The 24058-nt window shown below is 36.7% G+C and overlaps 1 protein-coding gene across 1 annotated transcript in view; it reads right to left on the bottom strand.

Annotated features, from left to right (window-relative positions):
* The window catches only part of PAPPA (pappalysin 1), a 146955-nt gene that overhangs the window by 59060 nt on the left and 63837 nt on the right, over positions 1-24058 (bottom strand). The window contains exons 6-8 of the mRNA XM_072430152.1: positions 21999-22120; positions 14110-14605; positions 1217-1345 (exon numbers count right to left, since the gene is read on the bottom strand). Coding sequence (XP_072286253.1) covers positions 1217-1345; positions 14110-14605; positions 21999-22120 — 747 coding nt within the window. The remainder of the gene's footprint in view (positions 1-1216; positions 1346-14109; positions 14606-21998; positions 22121-24058) is intronic.

Genomic DNA, 24058 nt, shown 5'->3' on the forward strand with positions numbered 1-24058 from the left:
GCATGCGTGGGGATGTTCGTAAAGAGCCTGGGAAGGGGTATAGTAACAAAAACTAGAAAGGGTTAGGTAAAGAATAAAGAGAAAGGGCAGGGAACAGAAGGATAATTAGTTCTAGGCAGCTATTTTATAACTGGCAATAACTAGACTTCCCCCTTCTACTTGGAGTTGGATATATGTAACAAATACGTAAATGTCTTCATTGCCCTCAGAACATAATCTCCCCTTAATTTTCTAACTCTTGTTTTCTGTAAAACTCAGTTCAATCCTTAGAAGTCCCCTGGAGTAGTAGGGGATTCCTTAAAGATGGAATAAAGAACTGGCTAGGAGGACAAGCTGGCTCCTTGTACATGAGATTTTGCAGTTATAGGAAGTGAGCTGAATAACACTGGATGTTTTCCAACCTGAAAAAGGAGTGGTCAGTCTACAGGGGACATAGATAAGGTGGAAAGGATAGTGAAAGCTGTTTTTTCACTTTACTTCCAAAAAATGAATGTTGGAGTTGAGCTTAAATTGCACAAGTATCCGCCTAATAGCCATACAATACTTCTTAGAAAAGAGTAACATCAAATGTCTGGTATTTAATCCGTAACATGGTCACCTAGTAATAAGACAAATGCATGGAATGCAACTTTTAGTGAATTTTGCAAAGTAGCAATTTCATGGTAATTACAAACATCATCACAGAAGGACCCAAGTGACTTCTCTAGTAGTGAAATTTAAAGAAAATTTACTCCACTGTGCCTGGATCTACAGAGGTCAGTGAGGGCTTGTTGCAAATGGAATGGAATGAACAAGTCCTGGTCTCTTTAGTTCATTTTAATACATTTTCAACTATGACTATACAATCTTTAAAGTTTTGGTGCTTTGAGTGCTTTTATGGTCTGTAAATAAAAAAAATTATTTTTCAGGGCAGAAAAACTGGATAGGAACAGAGTGGTGTACTAAGCAGACCTGAACCTTCACTTGCAGGCTACAAATGTTAGCGAGAAATAATAATTTGTCTTTAATTCAATAAATACATAGAAACAATACATACTTAGCTCTACATTTACATCTACATAAATAAATATACCTATATACACTATATATTCCTTTTCATGTAGATGTGCTCTAAAATGTTCCTGTCCCAGGAGGGCATGCATCTGATATCCATGGGCTATGAGACAGGATAAATGGCTACCTCTGATAACTGTCCCATCCTTTAAGCGCCTCTTACTTTTGGATTATTCCATCCCCGCAGTACCCGCTGCCATCACTGTAAATCAGCTCTGGAGATGGCTCACTCTCCCCTTTAGATGTCATTGCCACAATCTGGTATCTGTAGACACATCCAGGCCTTATACATCTGAAAAAGAAAACATAATGTACATCTGAAATGAACCTGGTATCTGCAATAAAAAAAAAGTTGTACATTTCAAGGTTAGTGTTTACATAGAATGGTTATAATATAAAATATGGCCAAACCTTTCTGATCATTTGACCTAAAAACCTTTACAAGCTTGTTGGACAACCCATTTATTGGGGCACAAAATCATAATTATGTTATAGCCAAACATTATCATACAAATACATTTTAGCAATTTTACTTCCAAATTTGTTGCAGAAGTTTTGGGAAGGCCAACACATCCTGCTCCATAAAGACATGATTTGATGAGTTTAATATCAGGTAACTCCAGTGGTCTGCACAAAGCCCGACCTCAACCCTACTATACACTCTTGAGATAAATTGAAACACCAATTGTTACCCAAATCTCAGTACCGGACCTCATAAATTTTGGGTGGCCTTTTCGTGGTGAAAAGATATCAGTTCCCATAGATGTTCCCCTGTAGAAACCATTCCTAGAAGTGGGGAGAATGGTATAGCCACAAAAGGAGGGCAGACATGGCAGATCTCAACCCTACAGAAGACCGTTGAGAGAAACCAAAACACCACTTGGGAAGTAATACAGCACTGAGGAGGCATGACAAACTAAGTGAAGAAATATCCTGAAACTGAGCCTGTTAAAGAGAGTGATATGTTGACAGATGCTTCTAAACCAGTCATGTCCAATGTCAAGGCCCGGGGGCCAATTGCTGCCCGTGTTCAGATTTCCACCAGCCCTCAGGCATTGTCATAAAATTAATAATATGCGGCCCGCCAGCACTGTTGACCACAGTATCAAATATACGCGTACAATAAAGCTATTTTTTATTTCATTAGAGTTGATCAACTGCCTTGCAATTATCGACCCGCTACTCGCAGTGCATATTCGGCAGGATGGGAGTCTCCATGTATGCACAGGGAGTCCCCTATGTCATTATAGTGGGCGTGGTCTGTGCAGGACCTGCACGGACTACGCCCATTCTGATTCCAATAACATGTTCTGCACGGAGTCCCCACTGACATCAGACTCCGTGCACAGCAAATCCCTCACGTCACCCTAGTGGGCGTGTGCTGTGCAGGACACGCACAGACCACGCCCACACTAACCCTGAGTACGTGCTGAATGGTCGACCCCCACACATTTTCACCTCACCAAATCTGGCCCTCTTTGCAAAAAGTTTGGACACCCCTGTTCCAAACCAAATATTAATAACTTTACGACTGAGTTTAGGAGATTTAGAACTCTAAATTCTGCTTTATAGGTTAAATGCTGTCTAATTATTTTTCCAACCCTGTCAAAAAACTGCACTGATATTAGGAATAACAGTTGGTCATCATTATTCACTGTTGTTTTTGCTGGTCCAATCTTACGCATACTTATTTATTCTATTACGACCATGCCACACACACGTTTTCAATATGTGTCAGAGAAAAAGTGGTGGTATTGCTGGCCTTCAGTGTCTTTACTATAGATACATTTTTGATGTTACAAAATATTACCAGTGGAAAACCAAAGACTTCCAGAAATGTCAATAGAGCCCTAGATAAACATTATATGGTAGGTTTAAGGATGCTTGGTCATCATATCTATATAGACCTTTTGGGTGTTACTTTCTAAAACTTTTACAATGAAGTTGCATTTCTCCTCTTTTTGTTTTATACACAGCCTCCACTTTTCTGGGAAGGCTTTCTATAAGATTTTGTAGGGTGTATCAAAAATTGTGCCCATTCAGCCAAAAGAGCATTTGTGAGGTCAATTACTATGTTGGATGAGAAGACCAGGCTTGAAATGAACATTCCACTTCAATCAACATAGCTGGGGTCAGGGCTCTTTGAAAGACATGAACCACCCTTGACAATCACCAGCCAATGGAGACACCGTCCATTGTGTATCCTAACATATCCTATTTCTAAAAACCCCCAAAACATTATTTTTTAAACATAAAAAGGAAAAAAGAATTGGGGTGTTTATGGAAAGTGGAGAGCAATATTTTTACTCAATTTTACCCAAACATGTACCTAATTTTTGGATCCATAAAAAGCATGTTGGGGAAGGTCCACAATTATATCTTTGTTTATTACAACAGAGGGAGCCCTGTAATTTGGGAAGATTAAAAAAAGCCATATGATAGGGAGCTCCATCCTTTTTTTTCTTACAACACCATCAGCTATGGATTTTGAAGCCTGTGAAACACAAAGCACAAGGTATGTTTTATGAATGTGCTTTATTTATTCATTAATAAATTTATGTTGTAACCAGTGGTGCCACAATACGTCTGTTTTATAAATGCCCTTTTATGTCATAACTACAAAATCGTAAAGAAGTAAAATATAGTAAAAAGAAAGAAGTAAAATATAGTAAGAAATTAATTTTTTTTACCAGAAGGATAACATAATGCAAACCTTTTTTTTAAAAAACAAATTTGCCTTATTTTTTAGAAAATTTAAGAAACTTCTAAAAGCGTCTGTTCACACCACAGGTCTGCTTTGTGCTTTCGGAACAATTAGAGTGACTTGCTTTGAGTTAACCCTGGGGTTTTGATCCACCTTTTGATCATTCCTGTTTTCATTCTTTTCTTTCCCCTCTGTCATTCTCAGGATTTCTGGGGAATTTTAAATTTAAGTTTACTAGAATCTCCTATTACAGAGCTGCTGAGGTCAGTTCAGGACACAGTCCAGCATTCTCTCCCCTTCCCTTCAAGCACTATCAGAGCGCTTTTCATTACTTTTGTCTGCCGTTTTCAGAATGGGTACTGAGCATAAATAGTCAAACCACTGAATGATGCCGGGCCGCTACTGCAGTTTTTTTAACTTTGAAATTCAGATAAAAATGTATGCTGTGTGTGTACTGGAAATATATAAAATATAAAGAGTTTTTTGACTCAAGGAAAACCTAAAAAAATCCAGACAAAGGTTAACATTTGTTCTAAAGATAAAACAAAAAAATGGATTTCTTCAGCCTGCCTGGTCCAAAAGAAAGTCGCACACTCTAATATTTCACTGGACCTCCTTTAGCTTTGATTACAGCACACATTGACCATGGTTTCAACAATCTTATGCAACATATATTTAAATTTATTTCCATCCAGTATTGCATTAATTTCCCCCCAAGGTCTTGTATTGATGATGGGAGAGTCAGAGCTGTGTAAATTCTTCTCCAGCTCATCCCAAAGGTTCTCCATGGGGTTCAGGTCTGGGCCCTGTGGTGGCCAATCTATGGTTGAAACTTTGCTTCCTGAACCACTCTTTCACAATCTGAGCCCCAAAAATTCTGGCATAGTTATTTTGGAATATGCAAAAATTTGGAGACTGGGAAAGTTTCCTATTTAATCTAGATCCAGTGTGTAGTCGCAATATTCTGAGATTAGACGAAGAACTAGAAGAACTTTGTGTATCTAACCTCACATGAAGACCTGTATTCTCAACCAAATATAGTATTGCCAACTTAACACTAATTAAATTAGACTTTCATCCATATATTGTAGTGACTGAGCATTTCCATTGCTCAGTACTCCACTGAAACAAATTGGTAGTGAGAATCATAGATTTGATCAACAAAGGACAATCGTAGCCATGGATCAGTCTGTCTTTGGTCCAGTATAACTGATATAACACTTTGCTTTACTTATATGGCTGAAGTGTATTGAGCAGAATTGTAAATCTACTTTAAAATAAGTATTCCCAGAGAAGACACAAAATGATGGAAGATCATCTTGATAAAAGGAACTATAACTCCCATAACTGTCATTATTGTAAATTTCAGAAGAACAATATGGTGGTTCACCACAGCCATACTGATGCTATGAAATAGACCACCTCTTAAAAAGTAAAGCACAAATCTGGAGAAAATGAAGAAATGGAGAAAAAAAGCCAGAAGAACATGACCTGTAAAACTCATGTGACTAGCTACTTCTCCACTCATGTAGGCCAAATAAAAATAAAAGGGAACAACCACAAAATATAGACTACCATTTACAAGATTAGAGAGGTGATGTTGAGATCAATCTAGTGTATGAATGAGGTCCTAAGGGTGTCATTGCAACACTAATACTGAGCTAGATTAATCAAGGTTACCCCCCCGACCTAAAATGCTGTAGATACACTAAACAAAAATCTGGAAGGGGGGATTGGATAATATACTAAACTTTTTCCAGTGTTTTCACATGTGCCTAGGTGGGAGTGACCTTATCATCCCACTGGTCAGTTCTTGGAGAATGCTGAGTAACCCAAATCTCTAATTTTCTATTTATAAGGGTCTTTTTATGAGATTTGGGCTACTCAAAATTTTGCGGATCATGGCGGCCGATTGCATAACATCACCCCATGCATTATGGAAGTCAGTAAGCAGAATATTCAACTATTTTTGACTTTTTCATCCCTCTGGCCAGTTCCTAAATAATACTGAGTAACCCAAATCTCCTAATTTTTGTACATCAGGGTCTCCTTATAAGATTAACGCTACTTAGTATTTTTGGAAATCATGGCAGTCATAGCATAACATCACCCCATGCATTATGGAAGTTGATAAGTAGAATATCTGACTATTTTTTTACTTTTTCATTCCTCTGAACACAATCTTTGTCCATCAGATTCTTCTTATAAGATTTGGGCTACTAAGCATTTTTGGGGCCATAGCATACCAACCATAGCATACCACCACCCTATGCATTATGGGAGACAGTAAGTAGAATATCTCACTATGGTTTACTTTATCATCCCTTTGGTCAAATTTTAAAGAATACTGAGATGCCCAAATCTCACAATTTATGTCCATCTGGATCTTATTATAACATTTCTGGCATTTTTAGGGATCATAGCAGCCATAGCATAACAGCACTCTATGCATTATGTAAGTTGGTAAGTAGAATATATGACTATTTCTTACTTTATCATTCCTCTGGTAAGTTCTTAACGAATACTGAGTAACCAAATCTCACAATTTCTGTCTATCAAGGTCTTTTTATAGACAGATTTTGGCTGCTTAGCATTTTTGGGGATTATGGCCATTATAGCATAACATCATCCCATGCATTCTGGAAGTCGGTAAGTAGAATATCTAATTACCTTTCTTCCTAATGTCTTTTTTTTGTGCACCCTCAACCAATATTTAGCGAGAGGGAGTTGGGCCACACTGAATTGGTGGACCTCTAAAATTCTAAATCAACCTTAAGGAATATTTTAGATCAACTGAATCTTCTCCATAATGTTGCATAATGTTCATTTCGAGCTTTCAGTTTTGTACAGGTGGCAAAAGTTTAGGGTTATCTTGTAAATGTATTACAAATTCATTCAATTGAATTTATCATTCACAAAATTTCATCTTTTGCAAACTAACACTTTTTTTCAAGCAGCTGGGCAATTATCCCAGGATGGATCTTTAAAACCTTAAAGCGTCCCTGGAATTCCCACACATGGCAACTATAAATGTGTCATAGGCTCTTAATTTCAAACTACGTACTCAGTTCTATGGCACTTTTAAAAAATTGTCTGCAGCTGGTCATAGATCATCGCACTCAATTGTTCCAACCTGTTCTATTAGCTTCTACTGCAAGAGCAGAAGGAGAATCACAATTGTGATTGTATTTTAATAAAGCAGAGTTATATTTAATATTGGTTGTAATTTTTCCTAATAAATAATTAAATACATTAAAAAAATGATTAGTGTGGGAATTTAGGCACAGGAATCCTTCAAGACCTTATGCCTCAGATTCATTCATTAGGCATGGAGAATGTTTTCTCTGCAATATATTACTCTTTTCTGGGTTTTTAAAACCCATGAAAGACCCACCACACAACAGAACAGAACAGAAAATCATTATACATTTATCTTAACTCTTAATAATGGAAATTTGTTTAAATAATTTTAGATATTGTCAAAAAGTGCAGAAAAATGTGAAAAAATCAAGTTGCAAATTCAAAATTCAAAACAAAAATATGACAAAAGTCAATGCATGGGAACTGGAGTTGAATTAGAATTTTAACCATTTTAAGGGTTTATTTTGTTCAAAAAGTGAGAATTGGAGTTGAAGTAGAACTTGGTGCATATTCTGAACCATCTCCATGTATTTTTTGTTGTTGAAAAAGTGGGTAAAAATATGCACATAATCAAAAACACAAAAAAACATCAGTATGGGGGAACTGAAGTTGAAGATAAACTTGGTGCTCATTCTGTTTTTCTTTTTTTGTTGAAAAAGTTAAAATGTCACATAATCAAGTTGCAAGTTCAAAACAACTAACAAGATACAATAGGTCAAAGTTGACCAAATGAAGTTGAAGAAGACCATGCTCATTTTGGCCCATCTCTCTCTTTTTGTCTTTTTTTGTCCTTGGTTTATGCTTTATACTTATTGGGGCTCTTTTCCTATTTTAACTAAAAAAATTTTATTACCACAGCAATTGGTATGAAATGAATTAGCAAACAGAATACCAGCCTACATGCCTGAAGGGAAAATTTGGTACAGGGGGACAGATTTGTATTTCCAATTTCCAATTATTTTTACTTTAACACATAAAAAGTAAAAGTATTTAGAAAAGTAATAATGTATTGAAGGTAAATCTATTATTGTAATGAATACAAAGCAGCATATCAGATCCAAACTCTGCAACGATTATTCCTTAAAAAAGGCCCAGTGGATATGACTTAATAATATAGTAATCAATTAAACAAAATTCAAAAATAAAAAATCGAGACATAAAAAAAATTCTGCGCTATTACCACTAGTGATCTAAATACTATGAAATCAGTTAGTACAAAATATTTGGGATAGAGTTTTGTAGCTAAAATTTTTAGAATGATAACAGCAGATTCTGATTTGCCTGGAATGTCATTTCTGTTCTTTAAACTACAGCTAAAGTCTGAAATTCATTTAAAATGAACAAAAAAAATAATAGTGCTACATAGTGAAGCCTAGTAAAAGAATGTCGGAGTATATTGGGGGAAGTCTACGTTATTTTTTTTTTTTTCGTAGTTGAGCTAAAGTCATCTCTTAGGAATTCTTTCATAATTCAAACCTCACAAGAGGATTTTCTAACATTTTTAACTCTTTAATTTATTTTTTTGCCAGCCGAAACAACTTCAATGCAATGATTTGCAATTGGCCAACAACAGCCATGCCTGACATAGGAATGTAAATGCTGCATTACTGACATTGAAAATTATTTAGACAGCATTGGATGGTGGCCAATACTTATTTACCTTTCCCAGTGGTGATATCACATACCATGGTGAAAGTCGATGTTTCTTTAAGCAGACTGTTATGCTTTGTTGAAAGGCATGAAAGGATACCACAGTGGGGGAGGTAGATGTAGTATGTAAATAATTTGATCCATATCATGCCGTCCCTTGTTTCACCAAATGCCCAGTTTAAAGTTGAATTCCAGATGAAAAAAACATTTATTATTTCAATTCTCTATCAAGCTCAAGTTTTTATTTGGCCTTTGTTGGTTTCTGTTTCATTAATATATTTTAATAAGTCCATTTAGTTTTATTTTATTTTAGACCCAATGATGTTGTTGTTTTTTGTTGGTTTTTATGTGATATAGGCAGATTATGGGTAATGGAGGGTTGAGTATTCTAGTGCAGGCCACAATTGCATGCAGACAACCCTAGGTAATGCCCACATGTGACACTGAACCTTCCTGACAGAATGGACTAAAATCCAATGAATGAAAAGGGGTGGGCCGAGGACAATCAGGCTGTGGAGGGAAGGGAATACTCTAGATAACACCCACATGTGACATTGAGCCTTTTTGATTGAATTAACTAAATTCAAACAAATAAAAGGGGTGGGCCAAGGACAATCGGGTTGGGGAGGGAATAGATACCCCCCTCTACCCTCCATCTATCCTCACTCTAGGAACTATCCATAGTAACATTCACATGTGAAACTGAGCCTTACTGATTGAATGGACTTTAATTCAAAAAATGAAAGTGGTAGGTCAAGTACAATTAAGCTGAGGAGGAAGGAGCTACCCTCTCCCTACCCTACCTCCAGGGACTAACCTAGGTAACACACACATGTGACACTGAGCCTTCCCAATTGAATGAACTGAAACCCAATAAATACAATATGTGGGCCATGGACAATCAGGCCGGGAGGTAGGGGTTACCCTCCCTTTACCCTCCTTCTACCCTCCCTCTAGAAACTATCTATGGTAACATCCACATGTGAAACTGAGCCTACCTAATTTACTTGAACTGAAATTCAATAAATAAACGTGGCCAAGGATAATCAGGCTGGAGAATGAGGGACTAGATGATGCTATACTTCCTCCAGACAGGAAATGAGGAAGAATCTATCTAACTTTTTGCAGTTTCTAAAGTGCATTAAGCCTAAATAATTAACACTCCCTAATACTGGAGAACATAGACTATCGTGGAAGAACTTGATGATGATGCAAACCTGGTATTGATTTCTTTAAAATAAATTGCTATGAGTCGGCAAAAGTTTTCAGTCCTGGACGAGATCCATTTCAGGTTTGCTGGATCACCCAAGTTCTCCCAAGTTAGTCTATATTCTCATGTTTAACAAATCAGGTCCAATGTGAGAAGCCCACAAGAGGATCTAGGGGTTAAGTGTTGTAAGAAGTAAGAAGTGTACAAGAAATTGATTTCTTTAATTTCAATGCACAGGAGAGTACAGACTTTAAAAGAGGGGAGGATCTTAAGGACCAAAAAAGCTGTACTTATGGACTAAAAGGATCCATGCTGACAGGAGGAAAGAGACAATTGGCAGAGGGTCTCCTTACACAGACCATTCACAGGCTGGGGGATGGAAAGGACCCCGATGTGTGTGTTACTTAGCAGAAGCCAATATGAAATCAGGTCTCCAAAAAGGACTGTGTTCTGTGCCAAAGCTGTGGAAATCCCAGGACTTGTTGAACAGAAATACATGCTTGGCTCAGAAAATCAATTCCCCCATTTGGCATCTTATCTGTTTGATTGAAGTTCAGTTAGATAACGTAATAGGGGCAGCTTTATGTGGTCCAATGATTACACAATTTTTTGAAAAACATTCAAGCTGGAAAAAAATCCTCAGTTCATAGGAAAAGTCAAAACTAAGAAATGTCATGCTACACATCAGCATATTTATTAGAATGCTCACATAAGCAGAAGACAATTGTTATAAAACATTACTGCACAAGTCAACAAAATCAAGATAGAATAACTTGGAATTTTTTTGGATCTCAAGAAATAGATTAGAGTTCTCGAGGAGAAGGATTACGGCTACAGATGAATGTACTAAATACGCAGAACGGGATTCCGCATTTACTCTAAATGCTCATACATAAAAGAGGGAAGAGGATCCAGAACAGAACCCAAATTAGGCCAATATGTAAAGAAGTGGTGATGTGAGCCTTTTTTCAGATCAACACTGGCAAAGTTTAAAGCCATGATCCATATTTTTAACATGGTGATGAGTGACTGATTGCAGTACCATATACATTGCAGTACCCAGGCCTTTAACATATGCTTTGGTTTAATCAACTAACCTCTACATCACTACCATTTCCTGGGAGATTTGTCAATGGACAGCCCTAAAAGACAGTACCATCTACAGTCAGAAGCCAGGCATGGTCGACCCAGGGCCTCCTTTCTATGCTTCGGTTTAATTATCAACCCTTACATGACTACCATGTCCTGGAAAACTGGTCAATAGACCGTCCCAAAAGACAGTACCATATACAGTCACGAGCCAAGCATTTGGACCCAGGGCCCTCACTGTATGTTGTGGTTCATTCAACCAAGCTCTACCTCCCTTCCATATCCTGGTTAATGGACAGTCCCCAAAAACAGTATCATGTACAGTTATAAGCTAATTATAATTTCAAGTGCCATATACAATCAGCAACCAGGCATGTTGGACCCCGGGTTTTCACCGTATTCTGTGCTTTACTTAACCAACCCCTACATTACTACCATGTCCTAGAAAACCAGCCAATAAACAGTCCCTGAAAATGATCAATTGTGCAGCATCATTCATTTTTCAAGTTTGTTCACAGGGGCAGTGAGGGAGTAAAAAAAGTAGGACAGAAGGAGTGAAGAAGTAGGACAGTGAATTAGAAAAACAGCGTATTTATGACCATTTCAGATACTCCATGTGGGTTATAGAGAATAGATAAGAATTATTCCAGGGACAGAGATTAGTTCCTGACGTTTTTATTTGTTTCTCAATGTTAGTAAATATTGGGTATGCACAGATTGTTGTATGATGTGTTTTTTTTTTTTTTTTGTTATGTATTGAATTTTGTAACTTGTGTGTGTTTTGTATTGTGTGTTTTTTTTTGTATTGAAGTTTAAAAAAATTAATAAAAAAAAATATTTTTATATTTAATATAAATATAAAAAAAATTGTAGTTGTAAGCTTAGTTCTATTGGGAAATGAAATTGACAACCACATGATTAACCATGATACTTTATGACATGTGGCAAGAGAACTGCAATTGCTAACTAGAGTGCACATCGAATGCTCATGAATATTTGTGAATAGCCTAACCTCATCACTCCCAGGCATATAAGTGTTGAGTGGGAGTGTGATGTTAATTTTGCTCTTCCTTGGTTGCCACCATCACTTTATCAGGAGAGAGCATTGTAGTAACATTGTCTTCTGCCATACCATAGAGAGAAAAAGTTTAGACCAGCTCACAAGTGACAAAGCACCCTAGTCAAATAAGATTCAAAAGAGGGGTTTCAAGTGTTCCCTTAACATTAGAATAACAAAGGGTCAAATGAAGTCTTTAAATAAAAGACTGGAATCAAAGCTTCGGCACTATTATCTAATTACAAGGCATTGTTGGATCATGGCTTTGACCTTAATTCATCTTGAGAGCTACATTTGAATGCTTATTAAACAGGCCTAGATCAAAAATCCTTTCAAACAGGCCAAGCTTATATAAGAGCGACTTCTCCGACAAAATAAGATAATACAGAACTAAAAGAAATTTAAACTGACACAATATTAATTAAAAACATTATAGGTTATTTGGGGTTTTAAATGGTAAGTTTTAGCTCTGTGATACAAAAAAATGTATTTTAGGTTCATAAGTAAGTTATTGGATTCAGACATTGTAATTTGATGACCTGTTTAAATAATAAACATTTAGAAAATGTATAAATTTTTTCAGTCCAATATACCAAAATTTTACATATACTATGCAATGGATTTAATATTAATATTGATGCACATATTTTCTTATTTAATCCAATGGGAAAACATCTGTAAATTTTGGAAAATGTAAAAAAAATGCAATGTTACATTTTGTATTAGAAAATGATGTTGCTTTTTAAAACATTTGTAAGCAAAATTGTTAAAAAAAACTTCAATCCAACATGTACCGCCTGGAGTCTAGTGAAGAATTAAGCCAACATCAGTAGTCTATCTTCTCCAATCTTAAAGAGTTTAATAAATCAGGCCCAATAGACATTAGAAGCTACAGAAAGCTAAGCGGAGCTCTTCTAATTTACTGGCTGGAGAATGTCATTTATCATCCCACCCCATCCTCTCCAGCCTAACTACCTCTGGCCTTCCCCTTTCATTCATTGGCTTTCTCTTCTTCTGTCATGGAGGATCAGCATCACATTGCAAACCGAATGGAACCACCTTCCAGAATCACGTTCTTCAATGCAAAATCTTGTAGAAGGAACCCTATGTGGCTCTAAAATATGGCGCACTGTAACTGTTGTTTTTTTGATGTAATAAAGTCTGGAATCTGCTAAACTGCTTTTGTAACATCTTAGATCCCAAATATTTTACCTAAGCTTGCACATCCTATACTATATACTAGCTGAAATATAAAACGTCAGCACACCTCACTAGTTGGCAAGTACAAATTGCCCTATGCCAGTGGTTTCCTCTTCATCCCTTTACTGCTATTAGTATCTTTGAGTCTTTATTGATATTCTGTTTTTGCTTTGTTCATTACCTATTGGCAGAAGACTTCAACTTGAGATTGTAAAATAAATATAAAACCTTAAAAAACAGTTAAGCCATACATTTACATTAATCTAACTCTACCTCCAGCCTCCCTATATTTCCCCTTTCCCCCAGGTAGGTAAATACCCTCTCTTCTGTCTACAGAAAACCCTCAAGAAACCTGTACAAGAAGAAATGAATTTGGGATCCAGTACTGGTTACATTTAGGGCCAAAATTTCAAAGGCTGCCTATGCAGCTAGCAGAGTGCAACAGGTTGACCTTCTGTGCATAGGTTGAGCACTGTATGTCTACACTTTGTGGGGACCTTACCATCAAACCTTTAAAGTTTCTTGGACATATGGTCGTTTGTATGGAGCTGTTCAACAATGTGGCTTTTGCAACCTTCACCCCACTGGGAAGGTCTCTCACCAAATTTTGAAGGATGTCTGTAGACCTTTTTGTCCCATCATCCAAAAGAGCATTTGTTAGAACTGATGTTCGACAAGAAGATCTGGCTTGCAGTTGGCGTTCAATTCTATCCTGAAGGTGTTTAGTCAGGTTTTGTTAAGGACCCTGTTTGGGCCACTTGAGTTCCTTCCCCCAAAAAACGATCAAACCATGGACCTGGCTTTGTACATAGGGGCATAGATATGCTTGAGCAGAAAAAAACTTTCCTAAACTGTTGCTACATTGGAATACAATGGTCTAAACTTTGTAGTATATGCTGTAGCAGAAAAAGAACCCTTCACTGTCACCTATACTTAAGAATTTGTAAGGATTTCCATATGCTTTGGGTATTTGCTAAGAAAACATTTATTCTTTCAAATACTTACGTGTCTATGAATCGTCTATGGTGACCAGAGGCCCTAGAATGTGAGCCATCTTCAAATGGTGGGTCACGAAGCACCTTGTATTGAATAGGATTGCAATTTTCACACAAGGGACAGTTTGGAACTGAAGTGACCATAGCCGCATCAATCTCCATTTGGTTGTCCTTGGTGTGGATCTGGATAGCATACATCTCTGTTTTAATGTTATCCAGCTTGATTGTTAGTGGAACATCACAGAAGATATTCTGGGGTCCCAAATGCAGAATGTCTCCACTGACTAATAAGATTCTGACATTCACTTCAGCTCCACTCGTATCTAATTCTGTGGTTATAAATGTTACCCAGATTGTTAGAGATTGCGGGATCACTGGATATGCAAACTCAAGCTGGAGATAGCATCCTTGAGGTTCAGTGCATGCAGGTGGAACAGAATTGTCATTGGCTCCAGGACTCCATGTTCTTACGCTTGTTTCACACGGCTGTTCCACATCAGGCCGTCCTAGAATACACAGAATTCGTATTTAATATGTATCGAGAACAAACTAATCAATTAAAACTCAATCTATTCAACATAAATTAATTATTTAGTATCAACATAGAACAAATCCCTTATATTTTACTATTCGAATTGGACACCTGATCTCTGGGGGCCAAACACACTGTAAGCTTAAATGTTTGCATTTATCAATTTAAAGAATGTTGGACATCCTATTCACAAACCATGGGTATTAATATGGAATTTCACCCACCCTGCATATTTTAGTAGCCTTCATTCTTCTGAAATGGTTTTCCACAAAATTTTAAAGTGTGTCTTTGGAAATTTTTATTTATTCTGCCAAAAGAACATTTTTATGGTAAGTTACAGATGTTGGACAAGAAGCTCTTGGTTCACTATTGGCATTCCAATTAATCTCAAGGGGGTCCCATGAGATTAAAGGAAGAGATGTGTCACTTGAGTTCATCCACACCAAAAGCATTAAACCTATATCGAACAGTTTTATACAGCAAACTGTTGCCATAAGGTTGGTCTCATTGTGTGACGTATACCCTTATGGCCCCACAATTATTTCAGTTTATCTAAATCATAAAAAAAAATACATGCTGGAATAACAAAAAATATTTCAGTTAAAGAGGGGCTTTCCAACATAAAAATTGGAACACTTTGTTACAAAAATCACTGGAAGTAGGGAGTGTTTCAAATTCATGTTTAAGCACAATTTTAACTTCTATGGAAACAAGGGACAGTTGAAGGGCAAGGAAGATAAGGTCACCTTGGCCTTCTTGTTTTGGAAGGCCTTTTCTTCAGTGGCTTTTGGGCTGAGGGTGTTGTATATACCCCCCAAGTTCTTGCTGTTGCTAGAGGTTCTCCTAGCAGTGGGACTGGGAGCACCTTGGCCAAAAAAACAATGGCTGAGACCAAAAAAATGCCCATATGCACTCCATCACTGGTCTCCAATCTGTTATATCTTTAAAATACAAATAAAAGCATGTTTTCTATTGGTTTTTAACAACCATTTTGGTACTTTCCACTCCTTAGATGTAGGAGCTCACAAATCTTACTACTAGGCAAAATGTGTGTGTCTTCTGCAACGTACACTGCTCTTATTCATTCGTTTGCAACACATATTTCCGACAAGCAAAATATCAGCTGTGTAAATAGGAGTAAAAAAAATCATACCTCAGACGCTGACCTTTCCTGTATCCAACACAGAATATTTGATTATTTTTTAAATTATTTGATATGCTGATTTTTCCAACTAAGACATAGGCAAACAAAGTAGCAAGTTTCATAAACAAGCGTATATTAAGCAAATAAATACAGATTTAATTTGTGTTTGTATAATATATGTTTGTGCCCATTGTACAATGTGTCCATTGTTTAGTTTAGTTTTTTATTTATCTACATGCGCAAACCAATAAGTTAGGTTTGTGATCTTTGATTATCATGAAAATCCGCTGGTACACAATGCCCCTCTAACTCCGCCATTCTCAACCAGAGCTCTATGGACCCCAATGGTTGCTCTAGGGCAAGGATTTTCAACCTTCTCACAAGAGGAACGCCTAAAATTATTTTACAGGTCTTAGGTCCTTTGGAACCCCTGTTAAAAGTATTAATTAGAGGACAGTGAGACGAATGCTTTTTACCTTGGTTATTGAGAAAAATGCTGGGCAGAAAGTGATGGGGGGAATGTCACCTTTACAGACACCTGGTATCATTAGATTGTGGGTCAATGAGGAACATCTCAAGGAACTTTTATTAACCTCTGGAGGAAACCTAGGGCCTACAGAAAATCTGGTTGAGAATGGCTGCTCCAGAGGTTTCTAGGCATTTTTTAACGCTTAGGCATTTTGGTGCCTGCATGGTGCTGAGGCCAATGTCAATTGGAAAAACCAATTGCATGACACAATTTGTTTGTTTAACTGTCTACTAACCATCACTGTTAGGATGGCATTTTCCCAGCAACCACCAACTAACAGTAATTTTTCACAATGGCAACCAATAATTTGGTGGTAGCAGAGGTTCCCCAGGAACTGACATTTTTAAGGTTCTCGTGGGGGATAAATGTTGATAAAAGCTGCTCTAGCTAATATAAAGTAAAAAACCTTTCAGGACTGGTCAGACCTTTTGTAGACACCCAACATTAAGTCCACCTAAGTAACAACCCTGTATTAGAATCACCTCTTTTAGAACTAGGCAAGAACTATCAGACAGTAGGTCACCAAAAAGCATCTCAAAGAACCTCTAGTAACTTTTGGAGGAACCATAGGTTGGAGGAACTCTAGGAACTCTAGTTGAGAATGGCTGCTCTATGGTTTTCCAGGCATTTCCAGATTTATTGTTGACTAAGCCCTTATTTTGGTGCCTTTATAGTGCTGAGGCCATTATCACTTGGAAGAACCAACTGTATGGCACCATTTTTATTTTTAGCCACCTATAAGGGGGTCTTCTTACCACCACGGGAAGGAGTTTTTTTTTTTCCAGTGTCCACCAATTAAATTTAATTTTTCACCTTGACCATCAATGATTTGGTTTTAGCAGGGGTTCCCTAAGTCTTAAAATTTTGTTTTCAAAAGAGTTAAAATATTGACATAAGCAGGACTAAGCGACACAAAGCAAACTGACCAGAACTTCATCAATTTCATGGGCTTTTTTTTTGTCAAGTGGGATTTATGTTTTCATACAAATCTTTGGAAATGCATAACCCACTCGAATAGGTCAAATGAAGGTCAAAAATGAGGTCAATTACAAGTCAGATTTACTTGTTAATATATAGCCTAAGTTAAAAAAAACAGCACAAAGAAGAGATTGAGTATGCAGTGCAATGATCATACTGATTGGAGAGTAATGAGCTCATCTGTTTTTATTTTTTTTTGCTTATCCCTCACCGTCCAGGTAAAGGTTTTGAGTGAGAAAAAGAATTTAGAGCAAAGCAAGATCAGGTCACCTTTAATGCAAGAAAGAGTAGAGATGTACACATTTGGAACTATATGCACAGAAATGCAAATCAATTTGGCTCAATTATTCGTATATCATCTGTGTATTTAGCTTCCTGCTTGGAGTTCAGCTTTAATAAACACTTTTATCACAATATACAGCGCAGTACATATGAGTCATGTCCAAACCTATTCAAGAGACCCAGATGACTAACAAAGGTTTACAAATATAACTATGACTGTCGTGTTTTCTTCGATTGCAATTATTGATTCTAAAAATAATTTAGTTAATGTTACATTTGTAAATTTCAATTAACTATGATATGGATTTTAGACAATAACAGTCTAAAATAGATCAATTTGTCCATGGCAATTAGAGCTATCACTTTTCTTTCTGCTTTTTTTTTTATACCAGTATGACGTCTTTTACTGAAAATACCGTAAATGCTTTTAAATACCATAAAATATGCATTTAAACCAAATAGTTAAGTGGCTTAGACTGAATACTCATATACAACTGTGGCATCAGGCATTTGAACCATATTATTTACTAATGTAAGGTTAATTTCACTGAGTCAGAATAAAAACAGAAAGAAAAAACAAACTGAGATCAGAGAAAGCCTCAAATTCAAATAATGATGTATATTTTGTTTTATTTTTGTTAATACATATTTATTTCAGTGACAGCTCTGAGTCTGCTGGAGCTGCTGACATCACAACCAAGATGGCGACAGTCAGCAAAGCATTTGGATGTCCATAAAAGGGAGGTTTATACAAGAGAATACCATGTCTAAACTATGCAGGAAACACAGATTCATTTAGAACCCCCATCTAGTGCAAATGAGGCTGAAAACAAAGAGGAAAGAAGGAATTTTAAGGGCATATAAAGAAATATTACTTGAAGTAAAGTAAGTTGTTACAAGTTACATGATAACCAGACATAGTTCAACTAGAGCACCATGTGAAAATGTGATATTTTAACTTTGAGCAACAATCAAGACTATAGTCCATCTATCAGTCCAACAAAATTAGTCTTGGTTACCAAAGCATTTCACCGTATGGCTTTATCAGGGGAGGTTATGAGGTGCAATTGGGGGGGGGGGGCAATTTGGGACCTAAATGCGTAATTTGTGGAAGGTAGGTGCTTTGATACTTTAAGAGGTTGTGTGTGGTAGGTGGATGATCTGATGTCTTTAAAGGTAATCTGAAGAAGGCAGTGTTAAACTGAGGTCTAAAGTGGAAATTTGTGAAAGAAAGGTAGGCTGAAGGTTCAATTTGTGGATGGTGGATCTGAGGAGTAGTTTGTAAAATGTGGTCCTTTGTTTAATGTGTGTCTGTAACACTCTAATATTCTTGCTTATGGCATGATAATGGGATAGTATTTTGTTTGTAAAAGGAAAATAAAAAATAGTGTAGGGTGTGTTCTGCTTTCCTTCACTGTATAAATATATGTGTAGTTTTTTTACGGTGAGCCACCTCTAAGTATTATTCAACATGTAAATGATCCGACGCGTTTAAATAATCCAACGCGTTTCGCCACGTGTGGCTTACTCAGGGATAGATATTAGTGCGTGCTTAGCGGTCAAGAATGGTAAACCCATTCTATTGAGTTGTAACAATCCCCTACTTATCCAGCAATTCAATTCATATATATGTATATACTACACTTACAACCCATATCCTCTACTGTTTATAGAAAAGTATGGTCACATCTTACTCATTCTGATCTCTGCAATTGACCCTTCAAACCTACATTCTTAAGGAAGACACCTCCTATCCCACCTACTCCTTTCAACATTTGCTGATGGATGTAAAGATCACTTTCCACATGACTTAGCACACATACCTATACCTTTTAAACAGATGTTCTGAAAAGCACTTAAATATTTTTGTAAAAGCTCAAACTGCTATATTCAATATTGGATATGTATATATATACCAATCTTTACATATTAAATCTGACCCCTCTTTCTATACCATTATACCTAATCACACCTTATGATTTACATTTAGCAATATCACCAGCAGTGACTCCACATTTACACTTCCCTATGGGAGTATGTTCCTAACTATGGGTACATAAATAAAATATGTATATTTTCCATTGTATAGATTTATAATCTGAAAATATTGTTTGAATTACTAACCTTAAACTCACCCAGATGTATATCAACACTAGTTAAATTTAAAAATATAAATTTAAAAAATAAAGTATTTGCATTACAATTATTGTTAAGCATTTTGCTATTGTCCTGAACACTATGTTTATATACATATGAACCACTTATGACAATGTTTAATTTTGATTTGATTTATTTTTTTCAGAATGTCTATATTATGGTTTAGATTTTATTATGTTATATATCCCTAACATGTTACATCTCTATACTTATAGACCGTTAAGCGCGCACTAATATCTATCTATGAGGAAGCCCCACGTGGCGAAACGCGCCGGATTACTGTGCGTTACGACATGGTCATTTGAAAGGTTATACGGTTATGTTAATAACCTTTTGTTGAAACTTACTATGTATAGTATGTACTAATAGTTTGTCTTGTAAAATGTTAACAGAACAGAAAAAAATATTATTTGTTTATATGTATTAGATGGCTTATGTATAAAATAATCAATCAATACACTTCACTCTTTGCATGAAAACGGGTGTAGTGTGTATGAACGGGCTCAGACGCTAGATATACCAAACTCAATTAAGCTGGGGTAAAAACTCCTTTTTGTACCCCACATGGCATTGCGGGTCAAGGTCTTAGCACCAGAAGAAAATTGACTGGAGCCAACCCTGGCTACAGTTTCCACAATGCCTTAGGCTAGGTGCTCAAGGATGCCAGAGGTCTTTTAGGATCCTAGAAAGATCCTGAAAACCATGTCATGCCAAATCCTATATTAAAGGGTAAAAGGCTAATACTTTTGGCATTTGCCCTGACATTTCCTTGGTTAGAGCCAAGTATGAAAAACTGAAGTAAATAATGCCAGGCCTTTAACTTATACATCAGCATGTTTGCATACATTGCAAGAGCATGCTTGTTAGTGTATGTTTTGGAGAGCTGAAAAAAAAACACACCTTACACACCTGTAGCAGGTTTTATAAAATTAAATAACCAAAGAAGTATCCAACTGTCACCCAAATCATTTAAATTCAGTCTATTCCGGAAGTGTTGATTATGTGTTTATGGGTAACATAAACAGTATTATCACCAGCAGATGGTGCTACAGACAAAATCTGGGAAAACATAACTGTTCAAAGAAAATCATAAACATAAACTTTGGAGAATGTGGGTTCCTGGAAAACAGACACTCAACTATTGTAAGAAACTAGTGAATAATAAAAAAAATATACTAAAATTGAAGAAGGTCATAAACTGCACAAGAACATGTTTTTTTTATAATCCTAGGAAACGTACAAAAACCTAATGTACCACCAAAGTGTCAACCTAGGTGATTGTGGAAAGTTCTTCTTATGTCATGAGAAAAACTCCAACATGCTACAAAATCATAGGAGCAGACATCTCAGGGTTTTCAGCTTTTTGAAATGCAATTAGGGGGGACCTTTTTGGGGTTCTGAGCAGCTAACCACCAAGAAACCAAGCAAGGTGCTCGATCTTCTGATTGGTGTCTTCTCTGAGTGTGCGATAAGGTCCACCTTGAGTCATACACATGCAAGGTTTGGTTAATAATGATCGGTTAAATTTTACAAAATTATGTTTTGGAGAGCTTTATGTTCATGCTTCTTCAGGGCTGTTAGTGATGTATCAAGCAAATCTTTGGCTCTGTTTTGGATTCATTGAGAGTCTCTGTGTCTGCCTAAAATAAGCCCTTAATGCAGCAAAACCTTCTTTATCAAGCATTAATAAATGAGGTAACTGAACTTGACATGTATGACTTGAGGATTTTAGGAGCCCCTAACGTATGCTTATGTAAGCTAAAAAGCTATCATAGCTATAAACTCAACTCAAGATATTGCAGGAACTGTGTGACCGAGTATGCCAAGATTGAATTTCTGGATCTATCAAGTTATGGGTCAGGCATTTTCAGTAAAGGGTACAGAAAATGTATCCTTTAAAGTGTAAACCAAAGACATGGTCTGATGGGTTGGGTGAGCTTCTGAAGTCTCCTTCACAAATCCCTGACATCATCCTAACTTTGATTGAGGCCAAGGCTCATCCCTGACCTCATCCTGACCTTTGGGATAAATTAATTTGGGTCTTTTTGTCCAACATCAGTATCTGACCTCACAAATTTGGGTAAATGATCACTAATTCCCACAGAACATTTACAATCTCCTTGATTGTCTGTCCAGTGTCTCCATATCAACACTCATGGTTCTGGATTGAAATGTCCAACAACCTCATATAAGGGTGATTGTCAGGTGTCAATAAACCTTAGCCAACATTTGCATGTTGAATTAATAATCTGGTGCTCACTTATCCTCTCTTCTTACCTTCAGCTTCCCTTGGACTCCAATGCCCAGATGGGCTACATGGCACTGGTGAAGATGCATTGGACGCATACTGAACCAGGATCCTTTTCTCAACACACAAATGGCAGGCAGATCCAAAATCTCTAACAAGAGAAGAAATAACACTTATCTTATTATTAAAATAATCACATCCCTAATTTTTTTTCTTTTTTTTTAGGTGTACTAAAAACGTTTTTTTTACATAGATTACTATGGTAAAAATGACTCCTTATTGCTCATTTTGTATTTTTAAACCTGGTATTTTTCAACAAATGTACTCAAGAAGGAAATTGTACTATGTTGTAGTTTACCAGTCTGTAGATGTGGTGGCTCTATTAGTTTCTTTTTTCGGGTTTTTTTATCCATTAAAATTATTCTATTACTTTCTAAATAATTATTTAAATATTATTTATAGGCATCCCAAAGAGATTATTTCACAACAAGTATACACATTGCAGTATTTTTTTAGCCTTTTTTATATTAGAATACCACCCTCTATCTTTACTGCTCCTCTATCCTGCTATCCAAACACAGAACTTTACTCTATACTGCTGCCTAAGAGTCTTCACTTACAGATGCCTGCTCCCCAATGAACACCATTGTTCATTCTATTGTCTCCTACATCACCGCTGTGTGTTTTCGGTCACCAAAATTATAATGCAACAAGGGGAGCAGGCATCTTGGAAAAGACAGAAAGAAGAAGACTCTTCAGGAAGCTCCTCATTGGTGGGCAGTGGGACAGGTAAGCATTAACTTTTACAGGCACTTTATTTTTGAAAAATATGAAGTCAATACAAAGGCTTCACCAAAAGAAATGTAATGAATACTAGTATTTTTTATGTAAATTACTATTCACTTGAATTGTTTAGTGCACTGTCACACCCTAAAGTGCTGCCAGACTTGTACTGGCAATAACTGATCTATGACATGTCTAATGGGGGTAGAATTTATTGCAGAGCTAATATAAGGTTTCATGAGAATTGAAATAAACAACAATACTCATTCATTTGTAATGTATATGAAAACACAGCATAAGGCACAAAGTACAAAAATCCTGTAGCTTAGTGAAATGACCCCAGTTATTTTGGCAGACCAGTGCCAATTTCATGTTAGCTTTCTTCCTATAAAGGCATTACTACTAATATAATTCACAAAATATGGAAAGGTTGTAGTATAAAACCTTAGAAGACAATGGTGGCCAAACCAGACCCACCAGAAATTCTTGGCTAATGGGAACATGTATTCTGTCTGATAACCTGGCCCTCAAGGTATCTAAACAGTTGGTGTGGCCCTTTAGTAATAGCAGGGTGGGAAAGGAAGACTCACAGAATCCTGATCTCCAATTGTGTATCTCAATATTTTTGTTATGGGGGAACCACTTCCATGGCTTAAGATAAACCCTGGTATAATTACTATACCCACAGCCAACAGTACATTAGTGTGGTGGTGTGTGGGAAGAATGTCAGCCTTACAGATAACCAAAATACATTGGTGTAAGTGGTAAATGACCTGAGCGGCACAAATTGCTCATTGCTCCATGAACCCCTAGCAACCCCTGGAGGAACCCTAGGGTTCCATGGAACCCTGGATAAGAAACTCTGCTCTATAGTAAATCCCAAGATTAAATATTCTGGCTGCATAAATACCAAAATGCAAACAGAGCTCATCATAGCCATGGTCCCCATAGCTGTCTCCTGGCAGTCATATCATCCTATCTTTAGATCACCACTAGTCCCCAATGAGTTTAGCAGGGCAGGTTTTAATGAAGGACAAACTGGGCAATTGCCATTTGATTAAACTGCAGAAGGAGCCGGAATGCTGTGCATCTACAGCCCCCACATATTCGTCTAGGGGCCTAATTTTCCAATGCCTAATCTCAAGAAACAGACTTTAAAAAACTCATGTGCAACACATAACAATTGTACATATAAAAGGTCACCTCCAATATGAAAAAAAATGGATATAATACAAGTTGTGAACTTTATTTACACAGGCAAGAAAACAGAAAGGAAGGAAACTGAAATATAGTTGTGTCTATTCTT

Source organism: Pyxicephalus adspersus, chromosome Z (assembly GCF_032062135.1).
Source record: "Pyxicephalus adspersus chromosome Z, UCB_Pads_2.0, whole genome shotgun sequence".
NCBI classification, from domain to species: Eukaryota; Metazoa; Chordata; class Amphibia; order Anura; family Pyxicephalidae; genus Pyxicephalus; species Pyxicephalus adspersus.